At 39.1% G+C, this 22,568-nt stretch overlaps 3 protein-coding genes across 4 annotated transcripts in view; 1 reads left to right on the forward strand and 2 right to left on the reverse strand.

The window, feature by feature from the left end:
• The window catches only part of LOC123879001 (protein FAM214A), a 75,278-nt gene extending 67,087 nt beyond the window's left edge, over positions 1 to 8,191 (reverse strand). For both annotated transcript variants that reach the window (XM_045926457.1, XM_045926456.1), the window contains exon 1: positions 7,966 to 8,191. The gene's annotated coding sequence lies outside the window, so the exon portion shown is untranslated. The remainder of the gene's footprint in view (positions 1 to 7,965) is intronic.
• A 627-nt stretch (positions 8,192 to 8,818) lies between these two features.
• On the forward strand, positions 8,819 to 16,023 carry LOC123879012 (putative uncharacterized protein DDB_G0282499). The gene is made up of 7 exons (XM_045926477.1): positions 8,819 to 9,117; positions 9,546 to 9,855; positions 10,733 to 11,002; positions 11,843 to 11,940; positions 12,542 to 12,682; positions 14,779 to 14,946; positions 15,812 to 16,023. The coding sequence occupies exons 1-7, from the start codon at positions 9,013 to 9,015 to the stop codon at positions 16,019 to 16,021; spliced, it is 1,302 nt and encodes a 433-aa protein (XP_045782433.1). The 5' UTR covers positions 8,819 to 9,012; the 3' UTR covers positions 16,022 to 16,023.
• A 2,995-nt stretch (positions 16,024 to 19,018) lies between these two features.
• LOC123879020 lies at positions 19,019 to 21,313 on the reverse strand. The gene is made up of 2 exons (XM_045926490.1): positions 21,018 to 21,313; positions 19,019 to 19,190 (listed from the first exon to the last, which is right to left on the reverse strand). The coding sequence occupies exons 1-2, from the start codon at positions 21,207 to 21,209 to the stop codon at positions 19,035 to 19,037; spliced, it is 348 nt and encodes a 115-aa protein (XP_045782446.1). The 5' UTR covers positions 21,210 to 21,313; the 3' UTR covers positions 19,019 to 19,034.
• Between the last annotated feature and the right edge of the window lie 1,255 nt (positions 21,314 to 22,568).

The raw sequence follows: 22,568 nt of genomic DNA on the forward strand, positions 1-22,568 counted from the left end.
GTGTGTGTGTGTGTGTGTGTGTGTGTGTGTGTGTGTGTGTGTGTGTGTGTGTGTGTGTGTGTGTGTGCGTGTGTATGTTTGTTACTCCTTCACGCAAAAACTACTAGACGGATTTGACTGGGAATGGAGATAGATAATATCCTGGATTAGCAAATAGGCTACTTTTTATCCTGGAAAATCAAAGAGTTCCCACGGGATTTCGAATAAATCCTAAATCCACGCGGGCGAAGTCGCGGGCATCGGCTAGTAGGTAAATAAAAACAAAGGCAAACCCTTCGGGGTTACGGACCTTTGAAAGGGCTTCGACTCGCGTCGATCTAAAATTGGCCTAGGCATGTGTAGTGTCGATAAATTATTTATCGATATTTCCACCCACCTGCGTTGTAATTTAGTAAATCGATCGACTTTTTGTTAAAAAATATTAAGCAACACTAGTGGGAACACCGCAGAAAGAGAGTTGATTCCACAGTTTTCATGTTTGAACAGACACACACAATAATATGTGCATTGTGCATGGAAACAAGTATCTATTGGTTTGTAATCGCTACTGAACTGATTTTAATAATTCTTTCACGATAAGAAAGCTACCAGATTAATATACCAGGCTATAAATTATGTAATTGTGTACTTTGGACGAAGTTGCGGATAAAAGCTAATACATAATTTTTTTATAGAAAATGTCATATTTTTTCTAGGATTTAAGAGTTGATCCTATGAAAAAGTAACGATAGTTGACTTCTTGGATTAGGACCTTAACTGTAGTAAGAAATTAGCATTAATAATATTGTCTGTTGTAGTTTTTCTTATGGACCGTTAGGGGCGCTGTTCATTTTAATACTATAATATAATAGATAAAGACTGTACTTAAAAATAACAGAATAAATTAAACCACAAAACAATACTTAGTCATACTATTTTAAAATATTAAACATACCAAATGAGTTAATGACTACGTAATAAAATATAAAGACCGGTTACTCCGGAGAATGATTTGCTTGAGATAAAACAAAATATACTATACCTACCTAATTATACACATATTTTTATATTAAATTATATAAATTGCTTTAACGGTGATGAAAATCATCGTGAGGAAACCTGCATGCCTGAGAGTTCTCCATAATATTCTCAACGGTGTGTGAAGTCTGCCAATACGCACTTGGTAAGCACTGAAAATTAAGTGTTTTTTCTTGTACGATGGTACCTACGGAACCCTTCGCGTGCAAGCCCGACTCGCACTTGGCCCGTTTTTTTTCACTAACTATAGTTTTTTAGCTAAGTTTAGAAATTGTATACAAATGAATTAGCCCCATTGGCACTGATTCTGTCGTAACTTAGAGTAGTCGCATCCTCTTCTTACTAATCTATACTAATAAATAAAATTGGAGTGTCTGTCTGTAATTTCGAAATAACTACCTCATATTAAGCTCATATGGTTATTTGAACGATACCATAACTGAATCACACGTTTTTAAAATTTTTGTCTGTCTGTCTGTCTGTCTGTCTGTCTGTTTGAAAAGGCTAATCTTTGGAACGGCTGAACCGATTTTGACGGGACTTTCACAGGCAAGTAGAGGATTGACCAGGGCGTAAAATAGGCTACTTTTTTAACCGACTTTCAAAAAGGGAGTTGTGTTTTTCTACCTATGTACACCGAAATCTCCGAGATTTCTGAACCGATTTGCGTCATTTCTTTTTTAATCGATAGAGGAACTTTGCGACATTGTTTCATAAAAAATTTGGAGTCCAACTCCTCAATCCTGATGCTGCAGGGGATCTGACCAATCCACGCGGGCGAAGCTGCGGGCATCAGCTAGTAAAATATAAAGACCGGTTACTCCGGAGAATGATTTGCTTGAGATAAAACAAAATATACTATACCTACCTAATTATACACATATTTTTATATTAAATTATATAAATTGCTTTAACGGTGATGAATGAACGGTCATCGTGAGGAAACCTGCATGCCTGAGAGTTCTCCATAATATTCTCAACGGTGTGTGAAGTCTGCCAATACGCACTTGGTAAGCGCTGAAAATTAAGTGTTTTTTCTTGTACGATGGTACCTACGGAACCCTTCGCGTGCAAGCCCGACTCGCACTTGGCCCGTTTTTTTTCACTAGCTATAGTTTTTTAGCTAAGTTTAGAAATTGTATACAAATGAATTAGCCCCATTGGCACTGATTCTGTCGTAACTTAGAGTATTCGCATCCTCTTCTTACTAATGTAATATGAAAAGGACAGACACAATTTGACAGTTTTTAATTTAATTTAGAGCTGTCAAACCTCGTGACTTAGCTGTCATGTTCCGTCCTTTTTTAGCAATATTAAAAGGAGGAGGATGCAGATAATCTAAAAGTCCATTCTCGCAATAAAGTTCAGTTTTAGTTAAGTAAATAATACTTACTTGCTGTCATTATTAGTAAAAATATTACCAAGAATGTCATCAGTGAATTCCATTAATTATGCCATGTCATCAGGTTAACAACTTGGAATAATAGTATAATAAGTACCTTACGTGTAAAATAATAGAGCTTATAATCCATTAACTAATTCAGTTATGTGATTCATAATGGTGGTTCATAGAAAACTTAAGGGGCATGAGACCGGGCTGCCCGCGAAATTAAAGTATCGACTAATTTGTGAGAATAGTCGATACTTTACTTTATTTCTTAAACTGGACCTTTTCAAGTAAAGATTTTTATATAAACCTGTGAGGATGATATTGCCACTGTCATGTCACAAATAAAATAACCATAGCCTACGTTGTCGTATTAGTTTACAAATTGCGAAAAACCAAATTAAATTTGAATTTCGCGGGCAGGCCGGTCTCATGACCTTTAAGAGTATGTTAGCCTAGTTGGGTACTGCGTCACGCAATTCCAAATGTCACTTGTTATTGTACGTTTTATAAAACAACTAGCGGAATACCCGGCGTGTGCCACTACGCTGAAAAACCGGCCAAGTGAGAGTCAGACTCGCTCACCCAGGGTTCTGTACTCGGATATTTTTCGCAAAATTTTGTACCTACGATAAATCAAAAACTATTATGCATAAAAATAAATAAAAATCCGTTTTAGAGTGTACAGGTAAAGCCCTTTCATATGATACCCCACTTGGTATAGTTATTTTACTTTGAAAATTGAAATTACTAATTATTCTTTGTTCATGAACACATTTTAATTTTTTTTTTGTGTAATCACAAATTCATGGTTTTAGGATTTCTAACTTTACTTGTGCTATAAGACCTACCTACCTGTGAAATTTCATGATTCTAGGTCAACGGGAAGTACCATATAGGTTTTCTTGACAGACACAACAGACGGACAGACGGACCGAGAGACAGACAAACAAAGTGATCCTATAAGGGTTCCGTTTTTCCTTTTGAGGTAGGTTTGGAACCATAAAAATTAAAAAAAAAAACTATTTTTTAACCCCCGACCCAAAAAGAGGGGTGTTATAAGTTTGACGTGTGTATCTGTGTATCTGTGTGTCTGTGTATCTGTGTATCTGTGTATCTGTGTATCTGTGTATCTGTCTGTGGCATCTTAGCGCCTAAACGAATGAACCGATTTTAATTAAGTTTTTTTTGTTTGAAAGGTGGCTTGATCGAGAGTGTTCTTAGCTATAATCCAAAAAAATTGGTTCAGCCGTTTAAGAGTTATCAGCTCTTTTCTAGTTTTCTTGCAGAAAAGAAGGTTACATAACCGTTAGGTTCATAATATTATGTCAATTGACAAATGTCAAGCTGTCAAGATGGACGTTGCCTAGATATACATAATTATTTATTTGAAAATGATTTGTCGGGGGTGTTGAAATTTTTTAATTTGCACTTGTTTAGTAAGTAACACAAATTACTTAATTAGGCCACAGAATTAATTAGTTCATTAACTTGAGTACAATCATCAACCTAACGATATCCAATTAAGAATTTAACAATAGCGCTTAGTTATCTTGCAACATATTGTTACAATTTATTGTTTTGTGCTAAAAATAGCTGAATAGTAAATAACTAAGGTTAACGATCAGTCGTTTGTCTTTGAGTACCCATATGGCGGATCAACCCGCCTCAAAACTTCAAATCCCAATTTATATCATGTAGAACAACTACTTATGTCTGTCTCTTATTTGCTACCTCCGCGTTTACCACTGGTTCGAAGAGCAAATTTTACTGCGTTAAACTTTATTAAGAGTCGGCAAGAAACTCAGCAGTATGGTTTTGGAGATATGATTCTCACCACGTCGACATATTGGCTTAACTTTGGGTTTGGAAAACCATAAAATAAAAGAGTATTCAATTCGTTTTCGTTTTCGTAAAAATACGACCCGTAGTGGCCCGTCATACAAAACGTACTTACGCGTGTGAACTCATTCGTATTCTTACAAATCCATCAAAGTGCGGATTGGCAGACTTCACATACCTTTGAGAACATTATGGAGAACTGTCAGGCATATCGTTAACGCAAGTGATATTTCATTGCTTAAAACGCACATAACTCCGAAAAGTTAGAGCCTCGATAGCTCAACCGTTAAGGAGCAGACTGAATACCAAAAGGTCGGCGGTTCAAACCTCACCCGTTGCACTATTGTCGTAACCACTCCTGGCACAAGCTTTACGCTTAACGCGTATTCCTTATGATCAGCATGGCTAACATTATTTAAAAAAAAAAAGTTAGAGCTGGAGATCGAACCTCCGACCGAACCCCGAATAGGAGGTCGACGTCTTGAACACTAGGCTGTTACATTGCACGTCAAGAGTTCATCGAGATATTGCATACATTCAAATTGATCATATGATCAGTTTCCGCAGCAGAATCGGCTGACCTCGTTCTATAGAACGATCACGTCGGTCTACAGTTCAAGTGATAAATGGAACAATGAAACGTACCTTTGTTTTATCGATAAGTGGACATCACTAACTGCCGTAGACATAACACAGAATATACATGAAAGAAATAGCAAGTTATATATTAGTTTGTTTCCTATTATCTCCCAAATTAGGTACTAAACTTGTTATTTCCGGCAATCAAAAAAATTATTTAATTTTATTCAGATACAAGTTAGCCCTTGATTGCAATCTCACCTGGTGGTAAGTGATGATGCATTCTCGCTCACTGGAAGGAGTATGGCAGTTTTTATTCAACCCATGCCCCTTTGATTTCTACACGGCATCATACCGGAAAGCTAAATCATTTAGCGACACGATAGGGTGGTAACTAGCCATGGCCGAAGCCTCCCACCAGACCAGACCAGAGATTTAGAAATTATAATATTCCAATCCCTGTCAGGAATCGAACCCGAGACCTGCTAATAAGACCACAGCACTTAACACTGAACCAAGGAGGTCGTCAATACACCGTTCTTTTTTTTTTTCTCTCTCTCGTCTGGCTTTTACAATGATTAGCCAATGTCAAGTTTGTAGTTATTTGTAACAAGTTAGCTAAACTATACAAGTATGGACCCCGTCTGTACCGGCGCTCGCCGACACACGCACGGCACCCCCTTAGAGCGCTTTCCAGTCAGTTTTAACAAAAAAAAAACACTCCAAAAAGTCACAACACGCGCGCCAGCAAACGCCACCTCAGACGAAGTCTATATACCTAGATGTTGAAGTAAAAACTACAATGTTTCTTATCTCATTACCTCTAACCGGGTAATATGTAAGTACATGCACACTCATGCGATTATACAAAGATAGGGGTCAAATTCACTTGTCAACAGACCAAATAGGTATATAATACCTTTCAACACTTTCTTTTTTTAGGGTTCCGTACCTCAAAAGGAAAAACGGAACCCTTATAGGATCTCTTCGTTGTCTGTCTGTCTGTCTGTCCGTCGTGTCTGTCAAGAAACCTATAGGGTAGATACCTACTTCCAGTTGACCTAGAATCATGAAATTTGGCAGGCAGGTAGGTAGGTCTTATAGCACAAGTAGAGGAAAAAATCCGAAAACCGTATATTTGTGGTTACATCACAAAAAATAATTAATAATAATAATAATAATAAATAGGTTTTATTGCTTTCTTATTGCTAGTGACTAGTGACATAAACATGTGTTAACTAAACTAAATCTATAAAAATAAAAACTAACAATTAGCAATAGGCCGCAAACTCAGCATGGCCGAGCATTGATGGCAATGCTCAGCGCTGGTTTTCAGTTTGCTCCAAAAAAAAAAAAATTGATTAATAAAATAAAAACGCACCAAACATTAAAATGTGTTCATGAACAAATAATTAGTATTTTCAATTTTCAAAGTAAGATAACTTTACCAAGTGGGGTTTCGTGTGAAAGGGCTTCACCTGTACATTCTAAAACTAACTTTTGATTAATTATGCAAAATGTCAGAAAAAATACCCGAGTACGGAACCCTCCGTGGAGTCAGACTCGCGCACAGAGGGTTCCGTACTCGGGTACAGACAGACCTATCACTCGCTTTGACGTTTAAGCAGGAGGAAACCTGCATGCGTGAGAATTCTCCACATTGTTCTCAAAAGTGTGTGAAGTCTGCTAATCTGCACTTAGCCAGCGTGGTGGACGGTGGCCAAACCCTTACCCTTCTCATTCTGAGAAAAGAACCGTGCTCAGTAGTGTGCCGGCGACACGTAAAAGGTAATGGCGTATTCTGCGATGCTAATAGATTTTACATAAGTTTTTCAATACACGTGTATAACAATATTAGGCGCGAGGCCATATTGGATCGTGTGCCGTCCGCAACACAGAACGAATACGTAATTAAACTAATCAGTAATCAGCTATCTAGTTGGCGTATAATGCGCATTTACACGACAAACGATGGTTAAACATGCGTTCTCAAAAATAATTCATACACAAAATTATCGATAAAACTTACCCAATCACTAGTTTACTTATTTTACACACAATATTCGCAAAAATAGTTCATCGACTAAATTATCGATGTTTACCCAATCACTATCACCTCCCATCAGCGGTGTTCCCACTAGATTACAACATGGGGTTATTCAAGGGGCGAACCAACAAATTCCTGAAAGGCCGGCAACTCATCAGCGGTACATCTGGTGCTGCAAATGTTCATGAGCGGCGGTAATCACTTAACATCAGGTGGACCGTCTGTTCTTTTGCTCACTATTTTATTGTTAAAAAAAATCTACCTGCGAGCTTATGAAACGACATAAACGTCAAAATACCTAGGTACCTAATAAAAATTTTTTCGGCAAGAATCCATGCGCAAAACTATCGATAAAATTGTTTTCAAACACTATTCGAACAAATCCTTTTTGATCACTTACCTACCATATAAAGGTGAGCATTCCATATTTAAAATCTACACAATTTTTGAATGAACTTATCGATAAAAACGTATCCCATCACTATTCGAACTTGCGAAAGGGCATTCGGAGACCTAATAAAGTAATTTTTCGACTAACCTGCGTTGTTAAAGTTCAAATTGGCATGTCTAGGGTTTCAATAAAGCAAAACAGCTGTGTATAACCTAGTAGCCAGACCCGTTAGGTCTACAAAAAAAGATCTTGTTCGGAGCCATGGACCTGTCTTTATGGTTTGTGCCTGCATTATTAAAAAAAAGGTCATCTACCTGCAGGTACATGTGGGTCCCTCTTTAGTACCTCATAATAAAATCAGCTGATTTCAAACTATGTACATGTATAGGTTTTTATTCAAGAATAATTAACTTCTCATTTCCACACAATAAAACACTTTGTGGAGATTGCAATTACAAAATAAACCACGTATAAATTAAAAATGATTCATAAAAACATGAGATTTCTTATGAAATGAGTACCGTTTTAAAATGGTTGCATTATACCTTTGGAACACTAGTGATTAACTTTCTAAAATACAGGAAAGATATTAAGTCGAGCTAATTTAAGCTGAATTAACTTATAAAGTGTTAGATATGTGGAAATCTAAGCATATGTTGGTAACATCTCTGGAAATAGTCATTGTAACAAAGAGATCTTTACCTTTTCAGAAGCAAGCGATTCGTCCGATCTCGACACTCAAACACTAGCGCTATAATATAACACTCCGATAATCGTGTCTTTTTCTCTTTAAATACATTATTGCACTCAACAAAATGTCCGGATGCGTAGAAACGCAGTCCAAATATGTTATTTGTAACAATAACTATAATTCAACGCGACGCGAGCGTCTACACACCGCCCGCTTCAAACAAGAACTAAAAAAAAAATGCCAGCCTCAGCTGGGCCAAGTACGTTCTCATTGGTCAATCGATGGCAAACTTCAAAATTGAACACCAAACTTTATACCTATCCCGCTTTAAACTATTATCTCTCCCTTACGCGGAAACAAAGAATTCCATTTTCAAGTTAATCTCGATGGCTTTTCTCAAATTTAATGATAAAATCGTAGTTCCTAGATCGAAATACAGGTATTTCATGGTATTCCAGGCTGAAATATAGCTAGGGTTTTCCAAATCAAATCATATGGAAGACAAAGCATTCTGACAACAATCTATGTCGATTTATTGACATTTGTTGAGAGTGTTTTGATTGGCTAGCGCACAGCTGTTTTTGACGCGTGTTCCATATTTACTATTAGTTCTGAAAAGTACGCAAAGATGGCAGCACTTACTCATCAACAACAACAAATCTAGACGGATTTACTTTGCTTATTTACTTTAATAACTTTTATTTTATTGAAAAACTTTTTATAATTCCATAAACTTTTGCTTCTACATAGTATAGAACGAAAAAACTTAATAGGTAGTTCTATTGACTAACCATTAGAAACCGTTTAGTCACTGTTATGACTCACAGATGTTCGTTGTCATGGTAACGTGACTTTGTTTAATGATATGTTTGACATTAGAACCTTGGCAACATGGCTGATATTAAGAACACAGTTATTTTAGGAAAGAAACTTAAGTTTTAGGTACATAGAAATCTTGAACTTAAACCTAACTTGATAATTGTTAAACTCTAGACTTATCTTACAGTCAATAGTATAAAAGTTAAGTGATTTGAGTAGGTTTTGTGTGTTATTCTTAAATGGATTCAGAAGACCTTTTAGCTCGTGAAAATGAGTTCAAAAAACTTAACAAGCAATTGGAAAAGAAAACTGAGAGTTTGATGAAGGAAATAGAGCATGTTATGGTAAGATTTTGCCAACTTTTATCGTTCCTTCTTGTCGTATCAACTATATTTATCTATGTATACATAGGAGTCTTTATTGCTGGAACAGGTCCCTATTGTAGGGATATTATTCATATCCTCACAACGAGGTTGTCGCGGACACCTTTCTATGAGCCACCGTTTAAGCCTCAATTAAAATAAGTTTAATGTAAGTTCTCTACATGCCTTTGGTATTTTATTGTAAACTAAAATGGATTTTACTACACATTTTTTTAACAGAATGGCACTTTTACAACCTGGCATTTTTTTTTGTGGGATCCCTAAGTAGAACTTTATGTTGTCTCTTTATCAAAAAAATGCGGATTCTTTTTCCTAACCACTAAGCTACAACAGCAACTAGGAGTAATAATTAAAAAACTTTATTAATTTATAATTTTATTCAATTACAGCAAAAACAAGACATATTCTCTGAATTCAGCAAGCTGACATTAAGTCCTCTGCACAGGAACACAAAGATACACTGCTGTGCTACCCTGTCATCTTCCAACACAACACCAGAAAAAAAATGTACAACATCACACAAAAATAACAAAAAAGTTCATCACCAAAAAGTTCCTATACCAAATAAACATATTGTTACTAATGAATTTGTGAATAACAATATAACAAATGCAAATGCTAAAGTAAATGGATATAACAATGTAACAAGTATAGATGCTAACAGAAGTGCATCTAACAATGTTACCAATTGTACAGAAGGTAATAGAAGTGAATATAACAATATTGGCTTTACACAAGTTAAAAAAATCTATTAAAACTATGCTCCTGAGAAAAGCATATTTGTACAATCAAAGATTATGTGAAATGATAAAAGAGCGTGGATTTGACCTGCAGGTCGCTCCAGCAATGCAAGGGACACAGCACATAATATTGAATATCAAATCTTTGAAAAGAGCAACCACCGAATTTCTAGCTGATTCTTCTCGGTAGGAAAGGCATTCCGAACCAGTGGTAGATGCTTTTGACGATTCAAAAGTGCTTGGAAAAGTCTAATTGAATAAAAATATTTTGAATTTGAATCTATAACAAGTTCAATCGAAGCTATTACAAAAATGAATTATAGTGCATACATTTTGAGACCTCACGCCATTGCCAACTGTCATGTCGAAAGTACTTCTTCTTTTTAACCCCCGACCCAAAAAGAGGGGTGTTATAAGTTTCACGTGTGTATCTGTGTATCTGTGGCATCGTAGCTCCTAAACTAATGAACCGATTTTAATTTAGTTTTTTTTTTGTTTGAAAGGTGGCTTGATCGAGAGTTTTCTTAGCTATAATCCAAGAAAATCGGTTCAGCCGTTTGAAAGTTATCAGCTTTTTTCTAGTTACTGTAACCTTCACTTGTCGGGGTGTTATAAATTTTTAATTTACACTTACTTGTCTTGTTTAGTGGCTTTTTGCAGTGCCAGCCCAGCACGATGCACTTCGCCAGTGTCGAGTAGCTTGAAAGAGGCACATAGGAGTACTATTTTAGTCTTGAATTTAAAGGTGAACCATACTTTTGACATGATAGTTGGCACAGAGCTAAAATAGCTAGTAAGATCTTAAGATGTACCATGACCAATGTAACAAATTTTAGGTACAGAAGTTAATAGATGTGGATATAACAACATTACAAATTGCAAAGAAGATAACAGAAATGTATATAACAATGTAACAAATTGCACAGAAGTTAACAGAAGTGGATATAACAATACAAGTTGTACAGACACACAGACAAGTAATAATAGATGTAATTGCGAATGCTACGTCTTGTCAAGTGATAAGAAAGCGAATGATTTTGAGTTTTTGCACGCTTTTGTATCTGTAAACGTTAAGGATAATGTGTTACCAACATCTTTTATGAAAGGTAAGATAAAGTAAATCTAGACATATAAAAAACCGTCAAGACCGTCTAGATCTAGTAGTCTAGAAACCGTCTAGACATATAAGAAACGTCAAGTGCGAGTCGGTCCCTCACACGAAGGGTCGTACCATCGCACAAGAAATAACACTTATGTACAACACTGTAAGTTAATGACAGACTGAGCCATCTACATGTGATTTAAACAAACTAATTATTTGTTCATGAACACATTTTTTTTTGTGCTGTAACCACAAATTGCAACATGGGGTTATTCAAGGGGTGGACCAACAAATTCCTGAAAGGCCAGCAACGCATCGGGACATGGTACTGCAAATGTTGATAGGCGGCGGCAATCACTTAACATCAGGTGACGCGCTTGCTCGTTTGCTCGCTAGTTTTATTTCTACCCGACTGCGGCAATTCCAAAAGGAAGGGTTATGATTTTAGCAGTCTATGTATGTATGTATGTGTGTATGTTTGTATCCAGATTCTGTGTGTTCCACCGTAGCGCCTAAACTACTGGGCCGATTTTGATGAATGAGGTGTCAATCGATTCGTTCGTAAAGGTGACATAGGCTACATTTTATACGAAAAAAATTGACCTAACGGATATTACATGAAAAAAGTGGGGGTCTCCGAAAATAAAGCTATTGTATCGAGTGGGGTGTCAAATGAAAGAGGAGAAAATTCTGAGTTCATAAATATAAATGTACTACAACATTAAAATATACCAAGCGACAGAAAAACAATTTGACTATAATATTTCAGCGTTTATTAAGACGATCGCAGTCTGATTTTAGTTTTTAACTTTATCTTTATTTTTATTATATTTTCTGTTTTCAGGTAATTTAACAGTAGAAAATGTATGCAAGTTTCTATCCGCAAAAGTGAAGTTGATGCAAGAACAAATTGATAAACTGCAGGCGACTATAGACCAGAAGGTATTTTGTTTTACTACTAGATGATGCCCGCGACTTCGTCCGCGTGGACTTGGGTTTTTAAAAATCCCGTGGGAACTCTGCTTTTCCGGGATGAAAAATTGCCGAAGTCAATTTCCGGGGCGTAAGCTGTACCAAAATTCATATCAATCGGTTAATAGGATAGACACTTATGAATCTTCGATTTTCCGGGATAAAAAGTAGCCTATGTCCGTCCCCGCCCCCCCAGGATGTAACCTAACGCTGTACAAACATTAAAATCGGTTCAGCGGTTGAGCCGTGAAAACGTAGCAGACAGACAGACACACTTTCGCATTTATAATATTATGTAAGTATGGATTAAGGTTTTTATTCTGTACTAGCTGATGCCCGCAGCTTCGCCCGCGTGGATTTAGGTTTTTCGAAATCCCGTGGGAACTTTTTGATTTTCCGGGATAAAAAGTAGCCTATGTGCTAATTCAGGATATTATCTATCTCCATTCCGAATTTCAGCCAAATCCGTCCAGTGGTTTTTGCGTGAAGGAGTAACAAACATACACACACACACAAACTTTCGCCTTTATAATATTAGTGTGAAGTATGAGAATGTTTTTGTATGTTTCAGGCAAAGCAATGTGACAAACATATGACACACCTAGCAGAGCTCGAGAGTGAGCGCCTAACTCTACTCAACAGAGCAAACAGTATGCGGGCTGACACTGCTCACACTAAGGCCAAGCACGCCGCCGCACAGAACAGATTTGCCGTAAGTTGATTGGCGAACCAAAGCGCGGCCGAATTCCTTCAGTCCCACTTTTGACAATAATACCGTATTTGAGTATGTCAAAAATAAAATATTTCTAAGTTACTATTAAATACTAGAGGATGCCCGCGGCTTCGCCCGCCTGGATTTCGGTTTTTTTAATCCCGCAGGAACTCTTTGATTTTCCGGGATAAAAAGTAGCCTATGTCCTTCCCCGGGATGTAGCCAATGTCTGTACCAAATTTCATCAAAATCGGTTCAGCGGTTGGGCCGTGAAAACGTAGCAGACAGACAGACAGACACACTTTCGCATTTATAATATTAGTATGGATAGAGAGTCTTCCAAAATGGCGGAGCTTGAAAGCGAGCGTTTAACTTTGCTCAATAAAGCCAACACTATGAGGGCTGACACTGCTCACACTAAGGCCAAGCACGCCGCCGCACAGAACAGACTTGCCGTAAGTTGATTGGCGGACCAAAGCGCGGCCGAATTCCTTCAGTCCCACTTTTGACAATAATACCGTATTTGAGTATGTCAAAAATAAATTATTTCTAAGTTACTATTAAATACTAGAGGATGCCCGCGGCTTCGCCCGCCTGGATTTCGGTTTTTAAATCCCGCAGGAACTCTTTGATTTTCCGGGATAAAAAGTAGCCTATGTCCTTCCCCGGGATGTAGCCAATGTCTGTACCAAATTTCATCAAAATCGGTTCAGCGGTTGGGCCGTGAAAACGTAGCAGACAGACAGACAGACACACTTTCGCATTTATAATATTAGTATGGATAGAGAGTAGACTTGCAACGAATATTCGGTTACTATTCGGTATTCGGCCTATTCGGCTGCTTTTATTATATTCGGCCGAATACCGAATACTTAAATAATATATTTTGTCATAGAGAAATAATTGGTAAAATGAAAAATTAAAATCGATTGATTACGTATATATTCATATTTTCATTTCTGTTATAATCATTTAAGTAGTCATTGGTGCATAACACAGGTACATAATCATCTTCTGAATTGGAAAAATGGAGGATTCTATATATATTTGAATTATTGTGGTAATCAAAATTTAGAAGGGTAAGGTTCTCATTTCTTTTATAATCATCATCTTTCATAATCGGTACATAAAACAGGTACATAATTAAATCATTTTAAGAAGTTAAGAATTTTTCTATGCATTTGAATTATTTTCATAATCAAAATTTAGAAGGGGAAGGTTATGGTGTTATGGTCTGTACAAGTTTTTGGCGCTAAAATCCAGCCGAATACTTTTGCCTAATATTCGGCTATTCGGTCAGGGGCCTCGCCGAATATTCGGTATTCGGTATACTGCCGAATATACTATTCGTTGCAAGTCTAATAGAGAGTCTTCCAAAATGGCGGAGCTTGAAAGCGAGCATTTAACTTTGCTCAATAAAGCCAACACTATGAGGGCTGACACTGCTCACACTAAGGCCAAACACGCCGCCGCACAGAACAGACTTGCCGTAAGTTGATTGGCGAACCAATGCACGGCCGAGTTCTTACAGGACCCTTTTTACCCGACTACGGCAAAGCCAAAAGGAAGGGTTATGATTTTTAACCACCGACCCAAAAAGAGGGGTGTTATAAGTTTGACGTGTGTATCTGTGTATCTGTCTGTGGCATCATAGCTCCTAAGCTAATGAACCGATTTCAATTTAGTTTTTTTTTTGTTTGAAAGGTGGCTTGATTGAGAGTGTTCTTAGCTATAATCCAAGAAAATCGGGTCTGCCGTTTGAAAGTTATCAACTCTTTTCTAGTTACTGTAACCTTCACATGTCGAGGGTGTTATAAATTTTTAATTTACACTTGTAGCAGTCCGTATTTTGTATGTTTGTATTTGTGTGTTTCACCCTAGCGCCTAAGCTACTGAGCCGATTTTGATGGTTGAGGTGTCAATCGATTCATTATTATGGTCTGGATGACATAGGCTACAATTTATACGAAAAAAATCGACCTAACGGATGTTATATTAAAAAGAGTGGAGGTCTCCAAAAATTATTTTGCTATTGTATCAAGTAGGATGTCAAATGAAAGAGGAAAAAATTCTGAGGTCATGAATATAATTTACAGGAAAAAGACCGTCTCTACAAGGAACAAAGGAGCGTGACAGACAAACTGACAAACGAACTAAAACAACTGAAGTGCAAGAACGCAAGCCTAGAAGCAAGATGTGCGTCGCAAGACGAATCTATAACTACCCTCAAACAACAACTGGAGACAGCCAAAATGACTGAAAAGGTAGGTTTTATTCATACTTCCATACAAATTCCTGAAAGGCGGTTCCTCTGGTGCTGCAGATGTTCATGGGCGGCGGTAATCACTTACCATCAGGTGACTCGCCTGCTATTATATGTCGCTTTTATTTAAAAAAAAACTAATGTTATAAATGCCAAAGTATATCTGTCTGTCTGCTAGCTTTTGCGGCCCAACAGTTTAACCGATTTTGATGAAATTTGGTGTGTGGTTTGGTCGGAAAAACCGAAATAATAAAAAGTATTTTATCGCTGAAAATCAAAGAGTTCCCACGGGATTCTGATAGGCACATCTGCTTAATCGATTTATATAAAATTTTATAAAGAGGTAGCTTGGATTCCGGAAATTGACATAGGCAACTTTTTATCCCTGAAATAAATCGAAGAGTTTTCCTACGGGATTTTCAAATCCACGCGGACGAAGTCGCGGCCATCATCTTCTTCTTTATAGTCGTATTCCTTCATTGCTGAGAGTCGTGACTCCTTTCCATTAATCACATAATGGCAGGCGTTCTCTTGGGATAATAATGCGGTGGGCTCCCAGATCCTTCCGCATACAACTCACTAAGAGAATGAGATTTCGATTCTTAGGTTTTTACAGTTATTATCAGATGTTGGCGATAATAACCGGGACCAACAGCTAATGAGCTCTCCGAGGCACGGAGGAAACGAAAAGGCCAAATACGGACTTCCAAAGTCGGTCACCCATCCAGTTACCAACTTGGGTCAACGTTGCTTAACTATCGCAAACATTAGTTCTGACATTGACATAATACCTACTCGTCCTCAGTAGTGGGCCGACGATAAGTGGTTTGATTGATGATTTCAAAACAATAATCGTATGTTTTCAGGAATTTCGCGATTCAACCCGCACGCTGTCCGCGTCTCACCAATCCACCATCCAACGTTTGGAAGCTCGTATAAAGACACTAACACTACACACGGACAGACAGACCGCTCTTATAGACAATCTGAAGAAGCAAAACGCGCTGCTACAAACGGACGGAGCTGTCAAAGCGTTGGAGAAAGAATATTGTGAATTTTTGAAACAGGATTTTTAATAAAAATAATGATTTGACTTGTAAATATTTCATTTAATGAAAGTCCGGGCTAACGTAGATACCAATGCTGTACTGCAGGCCGCTGCCGCGCTCGCTCTTCATTCGCAAGTTGACGAACGGCTGACCGAGGCCCCCCGCTGTGATGTTCACGGGGGCCTTACTGTGCAACATGTCTATTATATAACCTTGTGTGTAGCTTGTAGTATTATAGCCTAGATATCTTCCATTCCATCAGCCTGTATGCGTCCACCGCTGGACATAGGCCTTTCCAAGAGCGCGCTACCAAACACTGTCCTCGGCCTTCTTCATCCACCCGCTCCCCGCCACCTTCTTCAGAGATATCTTAGAATTCATTATTTTACTCAGACAATTGTCTTTTGCTTATGAGTTATGAATTTTCGACTGACCAGGGAGTATAGGTACGTAATAATGAAACAAAAGTGTAATAAACGTAATCATTTAATGAAAGTCCGGGCTAACGTAGATACCAATGCTGTACTGCAGGCCGCTGCCGCGCTCGCTCTTCATTCGCAAGTTGACGAACGGCTGACCGAGGCCCCCCGCTGTGATGTTCACGGAGGCCTTGCTGTGCAACATGTCTATTATATAACCTTGTGTGTAGCTTGTAGTATTATAGCCTAAATATCTTCCATTCCATCAGCCTGTATGCGTCCACCGCTGGACATAGGCCTTTCCAAGAGCGCGCTACCAAACACTGTCCTCGGCCTTCTTCATCCACCCGCTCCCCGCCACCTTCTTCAGAGATATCTTAGAATTCATTATTTTACTCAGAAAATTGTCTTTTGCTTATGAGTTATGAATTTTCGACTGACCAGGGAGTATAGGTACGTAATAATGAAACAAAAGTGTAATAAACGTAATCATTTAATGAAAGTCCGGGCTAACGTAGATACCAATGCTGTACTGCAGGCCGCTGCCGCGCTCGCTCTTCATTCGCAAGTTGACGAACGGCTGACCGAGGCCCCCCGCTGTGATGTTCACGGAGGCCTTGCTGTGCAACATGTCTATTATATAACCTTGTGTGTAGCTTGTAGTATTATAGCCTAGATATCTTCCATTCCATCAGCCTGTATGCGTCCACCGCTGGACATAGGCCTTTCCAAGAGCGCGCTACCAAACACTGTCCTCGGCCTTCTTCATCCACCCGCTCCCCGCCACCTTCTTCAGAGATATCTTAGAATTCATTATTTTACTCAGACAATTGTCTTTTGCTTATGAGTTATGAATTTTCGACTGACCAGGGAGTATAGGTACGTAATAATGAAACAAAAGTGTAATAAACGTCATCATTTAATGAAAGTCCGGGCTAACGTAGATACCAATGCTGTACTGCAAGCCGCTGCCGCGCTCGCTCTTCATTCGCAAGTTGAGGAACGGCTGACCGAGGCCCCCCGCTGTGATGTTCACGGGGGCCTTACTGTGCAACATGTCTATTATATAACCTTGTGTGTAGCTTGTAGTATTATAGCCTAGATATCTTCCATTCCATCAGCCTGTATGCGTCCACCGCTGGACATAGGCCTTTCCAAGAGCGCGCTACCAAACACTGTCCTCGGCCTTCTTCATCCACCCGCTCCCCGCCACCTTCTTCAGAGATATCTTAGAATTCATTATTTTACTCAGACAATTGTCTTTTGCTTATGAGTTATGAATTTTCGACTGACCAGGGAGTATAGGTACGTAATAATGAAACAAAAGTGTAATAAACGTAATCATTTAATGAAAGTCCGGGCTAACGTAGATACCAATGCTGTACTGCAGGCCGCTGCCGCGCTCGCTCTTCATTCGCAAGTTGACGAACGGCTGACCGAGGCCCCCCGCTGTGATGTTCACGGAGGCCTTGCTGTGCAACATGTCTATTATATAACCTTGTGTGTAGCTTGTAGTATTATAGCCTAGATATCTTCCATTCCATCAGCCTGTATGCGTCCACCGCTGGACATAGGCCTTTCCAAGAGCGCGCTACCAAACACTGTCCTCGGCCTTCTTCATCCACCCGCTCCCCGCCACCTTCTTCAGAGATATCTTAGAATTCATTATTTTACTCAGACAATTGTCTTTTGCTTATGAGTTATGAATTTTCGACTGACCAGGGAGTATAGGTACGTAATAATGAAACAAAAGTGTAATAAACGTAATCATTTAATGAAAGTCCGGGCTAACGTAGATACCAATGCTGTACTGCAGGCCGCTGCCGCGCTCGCTCTTCATTCGCAAGTTGACGAACGGCTGACCGAGGCCCCCCGCTGTGATGTTCACGGAGGCCTTGCTGTGCAACATGTCTATTATATAACCTTGTGTGTAGCTTGTAGTATTATAGCCTAAATATCTTCCATTCCATCAGCCTGTATGCGTCCACCGCTGGACATAGGCCTTTCCAAGAGCGCGCTACCAAACACTGTCCTCGGCCTTCTTCATCCACCCGCTCCCCGCCACCTTCTTCAGAGATATCTTAGAATTCATTATTTTACTCAGACAATTGTCTTTTGCTTATGAGTTATGAATTTTCGACTGACCAGGGAATATAGGTACGTAATAATGAAACAAAAGTGTAATAAACGTCATCATTTAATGAAAGTCCGGGCTAACGTAGATACCAATGCTGTACTGCAAGCCGCTGCCGCGCTCGCTCTTCATTCGCAAGTTGAGGAACGGCTGACCGAGGCCCCCCGCTGTGATGTTCACGGAGGCCTTACTGTGCAACATGTCTATTATATAACCTTATGTGTAGTAGCTTGTAGTATTATAGCCTAGATATCTTCCATTCCATCAGCCTGTATGCGTCCACTGCTGGACATAGGCCTTTCCAAGAGCGCGCCACCAAACACTGTCCTCGGCCTTCTTCATCCACCCGCTCCCCGCCACCTTCTTCAGAGATATCTTAGAATTCATCATTTTACTCAGAAAATTGTCTTTTGCTTATGAATTCTCGACTGACCAAGGAGTAGGTAGTAACGTAATAATGAAACAAAAGTGTAATAAACGTAATCATTTAATGAAAGTCCGGGCTAACGTAGATACCAATGCTGTACTGCAGGCCGCTGCCGCGCTCGCTCTTCATTCGCAAGTTGACGAACGGCTGACCGAGGCCCCCCGCCGTGATGTTCACGGAGGCCTTACTGTGCAACATGTCTATTGCCTGGATGCCCTGTAAACGAAATTAAGATCCTCATTGTACAAGATAACGTTCCTGGCCAATGACCTGTTGGTACTACACGCTAGATGGGTCGGTCCGTACAAAATCATGGTCTATGAAGCTTATCAAAATCCATACTCCATACTAATATTATAAATCCGAAAATGTGTCTGTCTGCTACGTTTTCACGGCCCAAACGCTGAACAGATTTTAATGAAATTTAATACAGACATGGGATACATCCCGGGGAAGGACATAGGCTGATTTATAACCCGGAAAATCAAAGAGTTCCTACGGGATTTTAAAGAACTGAAATCCACGCAAGCGAAGCCGCGGCCATCCTCTATTTACTACATAAGACTGGCCATCAAGTGAGATGCAATCCGCAAAAAGTGATCGGAATGAGTCGTCTAGTAACTAGGTGGGTAGGTACCTACTTAGAGCATAGAAGTTGTCTTTTTCGCATTGGGTGTAATGTTTTTAGGGTTCCGTACCTCAAAAGGAAAAACGGAACCCTTTATCACTTTTTTGTCTGTCTGTCTGTCTGTCCGTCCGGCCTGTCAAGGAAACCTATAGTGTAGGTCCTTCTCGTTGACGTAGAATCATGAAAACTCAGTGTCTAACACTGAATGAAAGTCTGTACCATCGTACAAGTTCACAGGTGTTCAGTGTACAAGATATACCTACCTAAGTAGAACTCTGCAAGTTAATAACGGTCTGCGCCATCTATACGAGATTTAGTGAATTAAATTTTTTGCGATATAACCACAAATTCACGATTTTCGGATTTATTCCTTGTGTTATGAGACCTACCTACCTGCCACATGATTCTAAGTCAACGGGAAGTACCTACCCTATAGGTTTTCTTGACAGACGGACAGACAACAAAGTGATCCTTTAAGGGTTCCGTCTTTCCTTTTGAGGTACGGAACCCTGAAAAACTATCTTATGGGAATTATGGGTCATAGGTCAGATCCTGCACTTTTGCGAGAATTTGTAGTTGACATATTAGATTATTGACTTAACAAATTAATTTTTATTGTGTTATTTAATTAGTGTAATTGGACTGAAATGTCCGTTCTAATAAATAAATAAATAAATGGGATAGTAGTCGATGCCCGCGACTTCGCCCGCGTGGATTTAGGTTTTTCGAAATCCCGTGGGAACTCTTTGACATTCCGGGATAAAAAGTAGCCTATGTGCTAATCCAGGATATTCCTTATTTATCTCAATTCCAAATCAGCCAAATCCGTCCAGTAGTTTTTGCGTGAAGGAGTAACAAACATACACACACACATACACACAAACTTTCGCCTTTATAATATAGAGTGTGAAAGTGTGAATGTGAAAGTGTGATGTGAAGTGTGATCGTGAGGTCTTAGGACTTACCACAATACGTCGATTACGTGGATCAGAATAGAAGAACGTCTTGATCCTTTTCATAAAGGGAAAGGCGTTGTATTCCGCCGTCGCTTCCTTCGCTAGAATAGTACGGGGTCCTACTTCCTATATAGTCTTGAAGCTGTGATAGCCTAGTGGTTAGAACGTCCGCCTCCTGATCGGAGGCCAGGGGTTCGATCCCGGGCACGCACCACTAATTTTTCAGTTATGTGCGTTTTAAGCAATTAAATATCACTTGCTTTAATAACGGTGAAGGAAAAATCGTGAGGAAACCTGCATGCCTGAGAGTTCTCCATGTTCTCAAAGGTTTGTGAAGTCTGCCAATCCGCATTGGGCCAGCGTGGCAGACTATGGCCTAAACCTCATTCTGAGAGGAGACCCGTACTCAGTAGTGGAGCGGAAATGGGTTGATTATACCTATATGGTCTTAGGACTTACCACAATACGTCGATTACGTGGATCAGAATAGAAGAACGTCTTGACCCTTTTCATAAAGGGAAAGGCGCTGTATTCCGCCGTCGCTTCCTTCGCTAGGATAGTGCGGGGGCCTATATCACCCACCACCAAATGTTCCCCTCTCACACTGCATACAGCTAACAAAACAACCGCAACTAATAATATCAAACGCATTTTCAAATAATTAAATCTATATTCACGCGTGGATATAAGTTAATGATTCAACTTGTATGACTGGTTCACTTTGTGTGATTGTATTTTAGTGGAAACCTCTCTCTCTCGACGGTCACTGGTTATCGATTGGGTCAATATTAATAGTATTCAGTTATTTAAAGGCCAGCATAGACGAGGGCCAGACCTCCGATTAAGTAGGTACTTTTTACCCCACTGCGGCAAAGCCAAAAAGAAGGGTTATGATTTTAGCAGTCTATGTGTATGTTTGTATCCAGATTCTGTGTGTTCCACAGTAGTGCCTAAACCACTGGGCCGATTTTGACGAATGATAGAGGTAGGCGTGTTATCTCAGAAAATCAAAGTTATCACGAGACTTTTAAAAGTCAACGGACGAAGTAACGGGTATCAATTAGTTATTTAGAAATTTTTGAAACCTCACAGCGGATTTCAGTCCGCATTATTCCAGCAGTCCGCATTATAGCAGTACCTACCTAGGTAGCTAAGTTTTGTTTTTAGGGTTCCGTACCTCAAAAGGAAAACGGAACCCTTATAGGATCACTTTGTTGTCTATCTGTCCGTCCGTCCGTCCGTCGCGTCCGTGTTTGTCAAGAAAACCTATAGAATCATGAAATTTGGCAGGTAGGTAGATATTATAGCCAAAGTAAAGGAATAAATTTGAAAACCGTGAATTCGTGGTTACATCACAGAAAAAAAAATTAAAAAGTATATAATTGAATAAAAATATTTTGAATTTTGAATGTGTTTCAATTTTCAAAGTAAGATAACTATACCGAGTCGAGTATCATATGAAAGGGCTTTACCTGTACATTCTAAAACAGATTTTTATTTATGTTTATACATGATAGTATTTGATTTATCGTGCAAAACGTCGGGAAAAATAACCGAGTTCGGAACCCTCAGTGTGCGAGTCTGACTCGCACTTGGCCGGGTTTTTCTGTTATTGTTGGACATTTTATCTACGTTTGTCCCCCGCGGGCAAAAGTCCCCCGTCTGTGTAGGCCCTAATAAAGATTTAAAGGTCATCACTTCTCTGAAAATAAGGACGCATACAGACAGAGTGGAATGGTGCTGCTCAGTCTTTTAATAACAACTTAAAATTCGACTTTTACTTGGACATATCTACAGTTGAAGTTAGTCCTGTGTTACCTGTTATCTCCCAAAGCCACCATGATCCAAACTTCATGATCGCTGACCGTTCCTCCGTGTTGAGGACAATACGCAGACAAACATTCAGCTTTTATAAAATAACGAAGGTCTGGCATGCGCTGGCTCCTAGTAGGTACATAACTCAAATCAATTATATTTGCTTAAAATAGTTACTGTACAAATCCGTTTTGG

Source organism: Maniola jurtina, chromosome 27 (assembly GCF_905333055.1).
Source record: "Maniola jurtina chromosome 27, ilManJurt1.1, whole genome shotgun sequence".
NCBI classification, from domain to species: domain Eukaryota; kingdom Metazoa; phylum Arthropoda; class Insecta; order Lepidoptera; family Nymphalidae; genus Maniola; species Maniola jurtina.

Coding starts and splice junctions, on each gene's coding strand:
- LOC123879012 (XM_045926477.1), top strand. CDS start 9,013: ATGGATTCAGAAGACCTTTTAGCTCGTGAAAATGAGTTCAAAAAACTT. Junction 11,941..12,541: donor AGGCGACTATAGACCAGAAG/GTATTTTGTTTT, acceptor TGTATGTTTCAG/GCAAAGCAATGTGACAAACA. Junction 12,683..14,778: donor CCGCACAGAACAGATTTGCC/GTAAGTTGATTG, acceptor TATAATTTACAG/GAAAAAGACCGTCTCTACAA.
- LOC123879020 (XM_045926490.1), bottom strand. CDS start 21,209: ATGCGTTTGATATTATTAGTTGCGGTTGTTTTGTTAGCTGTATGCAGT. Junction 19,191..21,017: donor CACGTAATCGACGTATTGTG/GTAAGTCCTAAG, acceptor TTTCGTTTACAG/GGCATCCAGGCAATAGACAT.